We start from the raw sequence: 14,625 nt of genomic DNA on the forward strand, positions 1-14,625 counted from the left end.
CATGTATATATTGCTGCGGATTGAACCTAGTGCCTCACATGTGCTTGGCAAGCACTCTACCACTGGGCTACAACCCCAGACTTTATTCTTTTCTTAAACTACTGAATGTTATAGTGACATTTTCAAAATTCTCAGCATATGTTCTTTGTTAGAAGTCCTAGAGGAATGAGTTTGATGCTTAGGATTTACTGACAGTAGACTATATAGAACATAGAAATTTGGAGAAAAAACTAGAAGGGAAATTGGATGATGACAAGCTGTTTCTGAAATCATGCAATAGATTCACGTTATTTCAATAAATGCTAAAAATTTTGTGTTCTAAGTAATTGATTCAAAAGAACTTTGAAGTAGCCTAGTTAAGGTAAACACAGAAGTTTTATTTTTGTATACCACAAAACTAGTGAAATTAAGATGTCAGTATGTCACTGGGGGTGGTACAAGTAAGTCCAAGAGAAGGGTCCTCAACTCAGAACTACTGGGTCCTGGCAAATGCTATAGAAAAGAAATTATAGATGTGTTAAATTCTTAGGCACAGAGATTTGTTTAGGACAAGAGAGAATGTGGACCATCTTGAGTGAGAGTGCTTTTAGGATTCTCAGATTCTTCTTTTAAAGAAAATTTGGTGAGGGGTGGGCATGGGAAGTATGTGGGGGTATCAGTCTGATGATCACAAGACACTTTATGGTGGTCTGGCAGTTCATAGCTGTGGTCTTCTGACTTGAGCATGGAAGTGGAAATCATCAGGCAAAACAAAAGTAAGGTCCCCAAATCAACTTTTATTCTTATCCAGCGTTTTTCATTGTTAAAACCCTGATGTGTTTTGTGTCCTGATTCAGATTTTGAGAAAATGGAGAGAATTCTATATCTATTCCTAATTCATGGTGGCTTGTTCTACAGTTGATGAGAGTTGGTTGATGAGCTATGTTGATGTCTTCTCCATTACCTGATCAATAGATTACCTTGGGAAAGTACCCTTTATTATAGATTTCTGGCAAAGTATCCTATATTCTAGGTTTTACATTTCTCCTTGTTCCATCTCTTCTAAAAAATACATGTGTTTGTGGGCTAGTTTACAGTACACAGGGCAATTTTCCTAAGTGTGAATTTCTAGCAGCTTTAAGATTGTGAGTAAAGATTTGTGGATTTCCCTGAAATTTGGGAGTGAACGGCCTTGAAAAGAGAACTGGCTCGGGGAGTAAAGGTAGGGGGAACTTTAGTACAAGACTTTCAAATTAAAGTTTTATTTTTCTTGTCTTTTGTTTCTCTTCTACCTATCTTTTATTTCTTCTTTCAAGTAGACATTTGCGATGTTTGTTCCTACTAGCAAAAAAAAAAAAAAAACAACAAAAAAAAAACAGCAATATCTAGAACACAAGGCAAGAAGGAAGGAACCTGTTATCCATCTTTTTTTTTTTTTAATATTTTTTAGTTGTAGATGTACACCTTTATTTATTTATTTTTCTGTGGTGCTAAGGATCAAACCCAGTACCTCATACCATTAAGCCACAATCGCAGCCCAAATTGTTCATCTTTGATAAAAAGTAAATATACAAACTAAATAAATCACTGTCTTGTTTCTGGATTCAAGGGGAACATACTTTGTTAATTCTTGAGTAAGGCACCTTTTGGGAAAAATTATTTAACAGATTGCTAGAAAGACCATGTCCTAGGGGAAATTTCTTTCAGCCTTCTTTAAAAGTTGAGGACTTAATATTAATTTCAGTAAAAGTGATTGGTGAAGAAATAGATGAAATGATCTGACAGTTTTATGATGATCTGATTTAATAAATCGAATTGTTAGAGAATCTAGAAAAGTGGTTAGTTGAAAGCATATGTATTAAGTCTTTGAAGTGTATTGCTCAGTGTTTTTTTGAGTAATACTTTAAATGTTTACAGTATGGATTTTTAAAAGGAGGATCTTGGAAGAAAGCGCTCTCTTCAGATTGTTGGATGTCCGTACCCCTCCATCGTCCTGTCCTGGGGATTGAACCCAGGATTTCAAGTATGATAGTCAAGTGCTCTACCACTACTGAAAATGTTTGTGGAATCTAAATTGTATTTCGCCACCCCACCCCTCAAAATGCAAGCAAAGTCTTGGTCTGCTAGAATGTAGGCTAGCGCTTGATTGAAATTCAGGGCCTTCCTTTGTTACACAAAATGAAAGAAATAATGTGTTGTCAGCTATAAAACAATCTGATGCCTCTTCCTTACCTAGTAATATAGAGTGTGCCTCCAAATGGTTGAGCGAATGATATTTGACTATGAGTCATTTAAATGAAGAAGGCCTACCAAAGAAAAGGATTTTTTTTTTTTTTTTTTTTAAAGAGAGAGGGAGAGAGAGAGAGACAGAATTTTAATATTTATTTTTTTAGTTCTCGGCGGACACAACATCTTTGTTTGTATGTGGTGCTAAGGATCGAACCCGGGCCGCACGCATGCCAGGCAAGCGCGCTACCGCTTGAGCCACATCCCCAGCCCGGGATTTTTTTTTTTTAAATTAGCTATTGATCGGGCTGGGGATGTGGCTCAAGTGGTAGCGCGCTCGCCTGGCATGCGTGCGGCCCGGGTTCGATCCTCAGCACCACATACAAACAAAGATGTTGTGTCCGCCGATAACTAAAAAATAAATATTAAAAAATTCTCTCTCTCTCTCTCCCACTCTCTCTTTAAAAAAAAAATAAAATAAAATTAGTTATTGATGGATCTTTATTTATTTGTATGTGGTGCTGAGAATCGTACCTAGTGCCTCATGCATGTTAGGCAAGTGTGCTACCACTGAGCCACAACCCCAACCCCAAAGAAAAGGATTTTTAATAATGGCTAATTCTTGTTGAGAAAATTGTGTGTGCTCCAAAAGCTTTGAGTGCTATGTTTTTATGAAACAGATATATATTGTTTTTGTTCAGGGGGTTATCAACTTTTCATAAGGTAACATAGAATCTAAATATGGGTTTTCCTGTTCAGACTTTTGCATTACTGAGTCTTGTATTTATTTGTCTATTTTAATGTATTCTTAACAAATAACTAGTCTTTGCCAGATATTGGATATATGAAAAAAATAGAATACCAACAAAAAAGACAGGGTTTGTGTTCTTAGATCTTATTTTCTAGAGAGAGAGGGCAGGAATGGATCTCAGATGGGTCCTGTAAGAAATTCTGGAAAATTGATCTTTACTTTACCTGGCTTGTAAAGCCATAGAAAGCTTTGTTATTTTGTACCCAATGAATATACTGGCATATAGGTACATTTTCTAAAATAGTTAGGAATATAGTATATTAAAGTATAGTAAAAAGTATATACAATTATATTAAAATTCCTTGTTTGATATAGTTTAATGGGTAGTGTAAGATCTTAAGTATCTTAGCTTAAGAGTTCTTAGAAAGTATCTGACAGAATATAATCTTAGGCAATATCATTAGCAGGTGGATCCCTTTACAGGAAATTAAAGGGCGAAGGATGGTTTTACTTGTACTAGAATTGATTCTAATTTGCACAGTAAATGCTATGTATTTACCCCTTGGTAAACTTAAATTGCTTTTAAGAAACTTAACACCCTTTGTTGATTGGTATCAGTTACCATCACCCTTGTGGCAGTCCTTTTTAAAACAAATGAAGTATTAATCATACAAGTAAATGTCAGATTACTGCAGTGAATGCTTCAAAAGTAAGTGGCAGGGCAGTGAGCCCATAAAGAGGAGAGTCTTGTCTTAATCTTATTGGAGAGATAGGAGACCCTTTCCTCATTAGATGATGCTTTAAGAAATGTTCCAGTGCAAGGCCATCAGTAGAGCCAAAGCAATAACAGAGGTCCTTGGTCATTGGTTCTTTGCATTCATGCTGTAGAGATTTTCAGACAGGTTGCATATAGTTGCAGGCAGGAGTTTATTACTAGGGAAAGGAAAAGGAAAGAAGGAACACTCTTAAGGGAAAAAGGGAGAGAGTGGGTCCTCACAGAAAAGAGGCCCCTCCTGCCCTCCTGTTTTACTGGGGGGTTCCAGGGAAGTTTTCAGAGTCCCACCAAGGTCCACCCCTTGACTTTTGAGTGGCAGCAGGATTGAATAAGACTTTGAAGTCCCACTGCACATGGTCTTACCCCTACCCCATGGAGGGGAGATTTACTGTTATAATGACATACTAAATATCTAAGGCAACTCTTGAGTCACCTTGGCCATGCTTACTGATTTTGATTGGAACTTGGTTCTACAGGTTTTATGATTGGGGGCTTTGCTTCTAATTATTCTGTCTGCCTGAGTCCTGTAATCTGGTCTGTGTAAAGGTTACACAGGTACCCCTTTCAGAATAATGTGTGTTCTCATCATCAGGGAGGAGTCTTTCTTCTGCAGATAGAAGGTTGTTTGTTGAGAAATGTAGCGTATCCTGTTGGCTTAAGCTACGCAGCGCCAGAGTTTTCTCAAGTAAATTGTTAAAGAAAGCATGTGAGGGTCATTACATAAGTTCATTCTATAGAATTTTCCCCTTAACCTTATGTTTTCATCACTTGTCTGTCTGCTACCTGTCTGGGGAAGCCATGGTGACATGTGTCTAAATAGAGGGAACAAGCCTCTTGATTTGGGGCCCAGGGAACTCAACCTTGGAGGTGGGGGAGATCATTTGTTCCAGGAGCAGGGAAGGGCCAATGAGCATGGTATAAATGAGGCTGGAAATAGACACAGGAGTTGGACCAGGCAGGGCCTTATATATGCAGACTTTTTTTTTTTTTTTTAAATCATGTATCTGAAGAGAAGTGATTGACCATATTAAGGGGTGTTGGGAGTAGTTTTGAGTGTCAGTCATCTGATCAAGATAGTTTTTAAAAGAGTTGTAAATGTGGTGACAACACATCCATTTAGGTGTTGTCCAGGTGGGTGATGAAGGTAACTTGGACTGTTGTCATGGAGGTGGTGACCAGGGGAGGAAGAGGAGACAAATTATGGGGAAAACAACAGATTCCACATATAAAAGAGGTGAAAGTGAATAGAATTTGAAGTCTGTTCAAGTGTGTTTTGCAGTGTTTTAATGGTAAAGCCGTTTCCAGGCTTCTAAATTATTATGCCAGTTATAGTTAAAAATGTTAGCATCACTGTGTACAATGAAAAAAAAATTTTTTTGAGTGGAAATTAAACTCAGGGATGCTTTACCACTGAGCTACATTCCAGTCCTTTTTTAAATTTTGAGACAGGATCTCGCCTGCCTCAGCATCAAGAGGCACTGGGGATTCTAGGCATGCTCCACTCCGCCAGATTCAAAGTTTTAATCAGTATTCATTTATTCATAGTTACTTGTTGCCTAATTTCTCTAACATGTCTTTAACTGCTTTCTTTCTAAGCACTATTTTTACCCTTTGCTTATGTAAGAAATTTCAAAATAAAGATTTTTTGGAGGGAGGATTCTTGTTAAACTTTAGATCCCCTGATTAAAAAGAAATGGTATACTATAAAATCAACCAATTTGAAGTGTACAATTCAATGGTTTTGCTATATTCACAAAGTTGTGCAAACATTACCACAATTAACTTTAAAATATTTCTTCACTTCCAAAGAAACTCTTATCATTAATTCATCATTTTTCTTGTTTAACTTAGCAAAATGTTTCTAAGCTTCATACATTTTGTAGCATTTATCAGTGTTCCCTTTTTTAAAAAACTATATTTTTAGTTGTCAAAGGACCTTTATTTTATTTATTTATATGTGGTGCTGAGAACTGAACCCAGTACCTCATATACATGCTAGACAAGTGCTCTTCCACTGAGCTACAACACAAGCCCTCAATATTCCTTTTAGTAGATGGACACAGTACCTTTATTTTATTTTTATGTGGTGCTGGGGATCAAACCCAGTGCCTCACATGTGATAGGCAAGCACTCTACCAACTGAGCTACAGCCCCAGTCCCTCAGTATTCCTTTTTATCACTAAAATTTCATTGAACAGATAAAACATTTTGTTTATTCATCAGATGATGAACATTTGGGCTCTTTCTGCTTTTCAAATGGAATTTTAATGAATTTTATATATATGATTATCCATGTAGAAGTTTTTATGTGAACATTTGTTTTTAGCTCTTTGGGGCAGATACCTTGGAGTGAAATTGGATCATTCGATAACTTTAAAATTTTTTCAAGAAACTACCAAACTGTTTCATAAAAACTATTGGAGAATTTTACATTTCCACCAACAATGTGTAATATCTAAGCAACTACCGTGGTAGTTCATTGTGATTTTGATGTGTTTCTGTGCTGACTAAAGATTTTGAGCCTGATTTTTAAAAGAAAAGCCGCACTTTGATTTCATTGAGAATATAAAAATGGAAATGTTGGTAATTTCATATTATTGCTTGGAAACAATTAGTTTTGCAGTATTTAAAATTCTTTTTTTTTTTTTTTCCATCAGTTGTATTCCTTGAATGACTACAAACCACCCATTTCTAAAGCAAAAATGACCCAGATTACAAAGGCGGCCATCAAAGCTATTAAGGTGAGTAATAAATTTTACTCTTATGTTTTCAAAAGAAAATGCCACCCTAGTATTTTGAAGGAGAAATAATTTTTATATATTTTCTCATGTAAAGAATTAATATATGTTTAGTGTGTAAAAGAAAAAAAGTGTATTGTAAACCCTCCCTCATAAACACTTAACATTTTGATATTTATCCTTCCATAAGCTTTGAAGTAAATATTTTTCCTTTTCTTAGTCTGGTGATATTTTGGACATTAGCCGCATCATGGAGATTTTAAATTGTCATTTGTCACACCGACATTGCAGAATCTTAAATACAAATTAGTAGAAGACTTCTAAATGAAAATAACACCTTATTGATTCTGTATAGATTTAAAAATGGACCACCGTGGAAAATAATTAGGCCTTGTTGTACATAAGATACTTGAACTATGGAAAGGGAACACAGAGACAGGTTTTGGATAGGTTTTGAACCTGTGTTCAGGAAAAACATGTGTATTTCTCTAGAACATAGATATAAATTAAAAAAAAAATATATAAAATTTCTTGGCTAAAGGACCTTTAAAGCTCAACCACAGACATCTTTCCAAGAAGTTCTTGTCCCCACAGCTAAGATTCCGTGCTTTATTTAGGAGGGCTGAATGCCTGTTTTTAATTAAGTAGATATTAACCTGTGAATATTTTGTGAATGTTTTCCTAGTATGAATTGAAACATCATCCATTATTAGAAGTACCAACTATATAAATTATCTTCTGATAACTGTATATAACATTTAACAAATTTCTATTTACTAATAGTTGCTACTGAGATAAATTCAGATAATTGGTTGATTTTGCAGTTTTCTTATAGGTAAAACTTAGTTTTCAGATTTGTAGTTAGTATCTTAAACATCATTATAGTTAAAATCTCTATACTTAAATAGGGAAAATCAAAGACAGGATAAGGACAGTTACCACATTTTTCAAGGAAGTAATTTGCCCTGCTCCCATCTGATAGGCTTAGTATATAAAACAAATTGAGTCTCTTGCACTTTATCTATACTATTCTCTATTATAATGATTTTTACGATCACAATTCTGTGAATATGTAAACGTGTATTGTCATTTTTATTCTGTAAAAATTAGAAGTTGGTGTATTTATGTAACTTTCCCGAGCAGAATACCTTTTTTTTTTTTTTTAAATAAAGGTCCATCAACAATTTTCTTTTTTAGAGAGAGAGAGAATTTTTTTTTAAATTTATTTTTTAGTTTTTCGGCGGATACAACATCTTTGTTTGTATGTGGTGCTGAGGCTCGAACCCGGGCCGCACGCATGCCAGGCGAGCGCGCTACCACTTGAGCCACATCCCCAGCCCCAGAATACTTTTTTAATTAAAGGATTCAGTTAAGTATGGGTGCTAACCTTATTTTCTATTTTCTGATGTCAGAAAGATATAAGAAATTAAGTAATTTGCTGAAATTTGAATCTAGGTGTCTGTCAATCAGGAGTCTCTTTGTTTTTATGAACAGTGTACTAATTTGTGCCAATGATTTTAATTTTGAAAAATTTTAACAAGTTGGAAAATATTGCAATGAGCATCAAATATTCTTCCTTAAATTCACAATTACTAACATTGGCCACATTTGCATTATTTCTACACATATGCATGTACATACACACTTTTTGTCATTTTTTCTTGTGGATTCGTTTGATAGTTTCAAACTTCATTCATAATAGTGCTTATTAATCTTTATGTACTTGAATTTACATCTCCAAGAACAAAGACATTCTCCTAAGCAACTGCAATATAAGAATCACATGTAAAAAATTTCACTTTGATAAAATACTGGTACCTAATCTACTACATAGTCCATACAAAAAATAGCATTGACTTTAGTTCTCATGTCTTTTTATTCTAAGGAGGTGTCCCTTATAAAACATTATTCATTATTCAGGTTAATTTTTCAAATAGCATTATGCTAACCATGGCATTACCATCGGGGTATTAAAATTTATTAAACGTAAATTCTAGATTCTTTTTTGTTAAATTTATAATTATTTCTAAATTATAATTTATAGTTATAAATATTATTTCTAAATTATAAATTTAGAAATTCTATTTATAGGTTTATGCTTAGTGTTGTGTTTTATAAAAATGTGTTTTCTCATAATTAATAGTATACCATTATTAATTTTTAATCCTTGTGTTTACTTCTATTTTAGTTAATTTTGTATGGTCTATTAGAACATTATACATTTCTACATCTTAAATGTTCCTGAAGTTCATTTTCTGGAAGCAGGAGATAATAAAGTTGAAAACAGCTCTCTCACATGATTTGTTAATATTCTAGGTTGATGGGTAATTGATTTTTCTAGTACTAGCCTTGCTTTAGCTGATAATTATGGATACCTGTTCTTTTCCTTCCTTGAAAGTAATACATCTCCCATTTTATATATCATAATATTTTGCTGTCAACACAAGTTGGTCCAAGTATGCTTTCATAAAGACTTTAATAGGGGGCCAGGGCTGTGGCTTAGCGGTAGAACCCTTGCCTTGCACATGTGGGGCACTGGGTTCAATCCTCAGCACCACATAAAAATGGATAAACAAAATAAAGTTATTGTGTCCATCTACAACTAAAAAAATACATATTTAAAAAAGACTTTAATAGTATTCTTTCATATCTACATTAAATAACACATTTTTGACATGCTGACCATGTATCTACTTAAGAATTACTTAAGAAATTACATAGCACAGCTAGTTGGTTGTAAAAGGTGAGTAGTGTGAATGCTTATCTTGAAGTTTTGATTAAAATTAATTGTTTTGATGGGCTTTTTGAGCCATGTTAAATCCTGTGGTTGGCAGGAAATTCTTTTACTAAAAGTGATTTTAATACTGTACCTTTTTTCTGCCTCTTTCAGTTCTATAAACATGTGGTACAGAGTGTTGAGAAATTCATTCAGAAAGTAAGTATAAGCTTTTAATACATAGACTAAATGTAATGTAATTGTATATTAGTGCCTGTACTCTTCTCCTTTAAATGAAATCCTGAGGTTGTTTTGATAGACTATTAAAAGTGATTCTAGTTATTTTATTTTCTAATTAAGAGAGAAAATGAAAGTGCCTTTTGGATAATTCTAAAATGGTAGCTTTCAGGCAGATATTTTTGCTAAATTTACATTGCCTAAGTGAGTATGCGTTCCTTGAAAATAATTACATCAATATGATTGATTTTTTTTTTTAAATGGAATATAAATCTGTTGTTTTACATAGCCTTTAAGGAAGTTCTCTCTTGTAGCTCTCTGTTTATATTAAGTATGGATAAAATATTGTCTTGGATGTTTTTCTTCTGCTGATCACTTTATTTGATCCATTAGGATGTTAAAAATTGCTACATGTTATTATATATACCCGCAGTTCCATTTTCCAGGAGAAGCAGAGGAGATAAAGTTGAAAACATCTGTCTTGCATACATTTAGTAATGTTTTTGTAACCAGAGTCTGAGACAGTTGTAGTTCTTGAGTGCACCTGTTTGTGATCATTACTCTGTTGATGCCAGAGTTTCTGGCAGAGGTACTTAAGACTTAATTCCTTATAAGATGATACTACAGGAAATCAGTACTTTCCTGATTTGTGTTTAGGATTATTTTCTGTCTATATTCATGTGTCTAGGTATAAGCAGAGGCAGTTTGAGAATCAGAAGTATATGGCATTAAGGATTTAGCAAGGTTGCAGTTTCACAAAAATAGTTGACTGAGAGAAGAGTGCAGGAATCAAGGTGAGATTTGTGTCAGTCAACTAGGTAGCCTTGAGTAACTCAACCTGTATTTGATTCAAGCCTTTTCTCTTTTTTCAAGTGTTATTTTCTCAATACTTAAGGTATTGATTAAATATATATGGGGATTAATTAACTTAAATAATTTGAAGATAAAACGTGAGTAAAATAACATTGCTTTTTTAGGTAAATTAAGCTAAAAAATAAAAATGCTACTGATTGAAAGATTTATCAGTCCAAAGCAAGTCTTTAAAGTCTTTTATCTAAAGCAGTGCCTCTTAAGCTTTACTGTGTGTAGGATTTAGTAGGGATCTTGATACAATGGAGGTTCTGTTTCACTGAGTGTATGGCGCAACCTAAGAGTCTTCATTTCTATCAGTTCTATATAATGTCTTTGCTGTTTATACAGAAGTCAGAATTTGAGTGGTATAGAATTTAAAGGATAAATGTGAATTTGTGGAAAATTGTTTGTTGACTGATTTGGTTTGGGTTAGAGGTAGTTCTAATAAGATATTTCAGAATCATATGAAGACCTGTAGTGATCAAAGTTATTCCATTGTTAAGTAATTTATTATCCATCAGAAGAAGCAAGTCAATATTTGTTTCCTCTTCTCTGTAATTTTGCATTTCAAGAACAGTTTAAGTGGAATCTTATAGTATGTAGCCTTTTGAGTTAGGCATGTTGTACTCAACATAATTCTTTTGAGATCTAGGGAAGTAACTGCATGTATCAAATAGTTTCTTACATTTTTATTTCTGGGTAGTGTTCCATTATATGGATGCACCACAGTTTTAACAATTCACTTATTGAAGATCAGCTGGGTTGTTTCCAGCTTTTGACTATTATGTATAAAACTGCTAGGAACATTCATATATAATTTTTGGTGAATTTTTTTCATTTCTCTGGGATAGGAAGTCATGTTTTCATTTTGTAAGAAACTCTCAAAATTGTCTTCTAGGATGGCAGTATCATTTTATATTCCTATCATGTGTTATAATAAAAATAATGCAGGTAAGGGAGAGGCATGCTTCTAGCTTTATATTGTGTTAACTATCATTTCATGTTTTGGTCATGAGAGATTTATAATTGGAGTAATGAATGATGGTGATAAATGAAAAATTAACAATAAAGATGACTTCCTATGAGCTAGAAAAACTGAAAGAATATTCTGGTCTCTGGTCTTTGTCTTAATGAATTTTGCCAAATATCATGGTGTGTTCCGATTTTGTCAAACTTTCATGAGGCAGAAGCAAAGGCCAAAAATACCAAACTCAGACAAATTTTAGAATAGTTATTTGCATTATAAATAACTGAGTTCATTATTCTGAATGATAAAGAAAATATATTTTATTTGGATTTAGAAAACGTACTATTTGCTGACTTTTCTACCATCTATTTGCTACCATTCTGTTTGCTAGCTTGATATGCATGAGCTAAATGTTCAGCTATGTTCCTAAAATATGTAGACTTTAGCCAACTCCTTTTAAATCTTCCTTTGTACATGAGTACTACAAATGAATTTGTCCACTAAATTCAGAATGAGATTAAATGTCATTACTCAGAACTGTTTCTTTTGTTACAATCTGGATACTATGTTTCAGTCATATACTTAGATGGTATGTGGCTTCTCTTCAATACCACAGGTCAGCAAAACATTTTATCTTTTTAGTTTCTAATAATAGTCCCTGTATGAACCACCATTATCATTATTTATAAGTTTTTGACTGTGATTAACCTTCAGATTTCTTACTTCATTGTTAGATCAGTGAGAGTAGGGAATGTGGTTTGATCTTGTAACACACATTTACTTAGTGAATAATATATGAAAATATTGTGTTAAACACTTTAGGCATTACATAATGAAAGATTTTGATCTGGTAGTTTCATGCCCATTATTTGATTCTTTGTAATGGATATAAATTTTTTTAGATGAAGCCAAAACAGTTTATCATCTTTTGGTATATTTATTTTTCTGCCCAGTGATATTTCCCCAGAGGAAGGGTAGAGTCCACATTGAAAGGTAGTTACATTTATTTAACCTTTTTTGTTTTGTTTCATGTAGGGTGCAGTGTTCTGTAATGGGTGGACTTTTATCATGGGTATTGCCTTACCCTTGGGATAGTGCACATAAAGATTTGGGCTTTGGGGCACAAATAGTTTAAAAGGAGCAGACTTCCATATTCTTACTTTGCATATGCGCTTTTTATTAAAATTTCTTTGCCCTGGGGTATTTTAGATGAGTTCTAAGTCTCTCAATCTGTAAGTTGCATTTCAAATATATCTTGACCTGCCCTCCTGGGTCATCACAATATGAGAAACTTGGGCTTGTTGTGTGTGTGTTTTTAAGAAACCACGGATGTTTTATATAATTTGTGTTGTGCAGTACACAAACACGCACACACATACACACAGAAGTGCAGAAAAACAACATATATAGCTGGATTTTTCCAAAGAGAAAACCTGTGTAATTCCTACTCATTTGAAATCAAACTGTGATTAATGTGCCTACCACCCTAAGTGCCTCTTCTTGATCACATCCTCTACCCAAGTAACCATAGTCAGACTCTTATGTTAGTCACATCTTTGCTTGGTGTTATAGTTTTATTTAAAATAAGTGCAATTTTTTTTCAGTTTTTGTGATCAAACCCTCATATATAAGACCTTATATATTTAATACTGTGTGTTACCCCTGTATATGTGAGAAAAAAATTGTTTTACTTTTTCTAGACCAGTGTGGCTATTAATTTCTCTACCATACCTACCCTACATGGTGAACTGGGAAACTGTCCAAAGTTGATATCAGAACTTAAGTTTCTAAAAATCCAAATTCATACATGTGCACATGTCATGTGCGCACACAACTTAGGTTCTTCAGTTATCTGGACAAAATCATAGAGACATTCAGCCCACTCCATTAATAAAAAGACCCCAAATCACCACCACCCCTGCCCTGAAAATAGAGTTTCCTTACTGTTGTACCTGGAACCAGTTTTTAAAGTTTCTCAGTTGTCATCAGGAATCTAGAATATTATCATTAAAAATAGCTCTGATAAAGCATGGTTGCTACTTCATATCTTAATGCAAATTCAAGATATTTTATATTCATAGACTTGTGATATAATACTGTCTTAAGTGTAACTATCAATTCTTAAAAGTGATTTAATGTAGTTTTTAATTTCACATAATGGAATTCTTTGTTCATTATATGTTTAGGATTTTTGCATGTTTTGTATAGTAAGATTTTTGGGGGGATGGGGTACTGGGGAACTCAGGGACACTCAACCACTGAGTCACGTTCCCAGACCTGTTTTGTATTTTATTTAGAGACAGGGTCTCACTGAGTTGTTATTGAATTTGCAGTCCTCCTGCCTCAGCCTCCCAAGTTGCTGGGATTACAGGCGTGTGCCACCATGCCTGGCTATTTAGCAATATTAGTTACTGCTCATTGTTGTATATATTACATTTTACAAATAAGCTTTAGCTTGCCCATTCTACTGTTTACAGACACGGGAGGCAGTGTGTGTGTGGGTGTGACTTTTCTACTTTTTGATATTCTGAAAGTACTGCTGGGAATATTCTTATATATGCATTTTAGTTCATGTTATATTTGTGTAGGAGTGGAATTGCTGTGCTATGGGATATGCATTTCTTCTACTTTGCTGTATAATGCTTAATTAGTTTCATAATGGTTATACTAATTTATACTCCCACTAGCAATCTGTGAGATTGTGTGTGTGCCCCCCCCCCCCGTCTTTGACAATTCTTGGTATTATTATACTTAAATTTTCTAATCTAGTGAGGTTATTTTCAAAGGACATTAATAAATTACCTTCACAAAAGGAATTAAATTTCAGTCAGCTTTAAAACTGTTTTTTAAGTGTGGTGGTGCATGCCTGTAATCCTAGCAACTGAGGGAGGCTAACAAAGGGGGATCATAAATTGGAGGTCAGCTTCAGTAACTTAGGGAGGTCCTGCCTTAAAATAAATAAATAAACAAACAAACAAATAAATAGGGCTGGAGATATAGCTCATTAGTAGAATGCTCCTGGGAAACAACAACAAAACTTGTTTTTAGACTCCTAAGGACTCATCAGAATGAATTCCTATGACTAAAGAGTAAAACATACCCTAGTATGTTTAAAATGTTAGGTTGTTTTCTGATTACTATTACTTTTCTTCAAATTAAATGTTTCATCACCTCAGTCCAACCTCAGATATTTTACAAAGATGTATATAAAATTTGGATTTTTTTTTAGCTGTGTCTTGTCAGGAACTAAGGTAATATTTTTTTCTTACTTAAAGTCATCTTTCTCCTCTCATCATCCCTCAGTGACACTGCTTGCACATCAGTTAAGAACTAATCACCTTTCATCTCTTGCTTCCTTGTTGGTGTGATCAAGGTTCTCTGTGA

At 33.9% G+C, this 14,625-nt stretch overlaps 1 protein-coding gene across 7 annotated transcripts in view; it reads left to right on the forward strand.

Annotated features, from left to right (window-relative positions):
* The window catches only part of Scaf8 (SR-related CTD associated factor 8), a 201,798-nt gene that overhangs the window by 25,665 nt on the left and 161,508 nt on the right, over positions 1 to 14,625 (forward strand). For all 7 annotated transcript variants that reach the window (XR_006854475.2, XR_006854476.2, XR_006854477.2 and 4 more), the window contains 2 exons: positions 6,389 to 6,472; positions 9,360 to 9,404. Coding sequence is in view for 4 of the 7 variants with exons in the window: in XM_046456576.2 (XP_046312532.1) it covers positions 6,389 to 6,472; positions 9,360 to 9,404 (129 nt within the window). In the remaining 3 variants the exon portion in view is untranslated. The remainder of the gene's footprint in view (positions 1 to 6,388; positions 6,473 to 9,359; positions 9,405 to 14,625) is intronic.

Source organism: Marmota monax, unplaced genomic scaffold (genome assembly GCF_021218885.2).
Source record: "Marmota monax isolate L192 unplaced genomic scaffold, Marmota_monax_Labrador192_F-V1.1 WCK01_AAM20220418_F8-fsc00164, whole genome shotgun sequence".
NCBI classification, from domain to species: Eukaryota; Metazoa; Chordata; class Mammalia; order Rodentia; family Sciuridae; genus Marmota; species Marmota monax.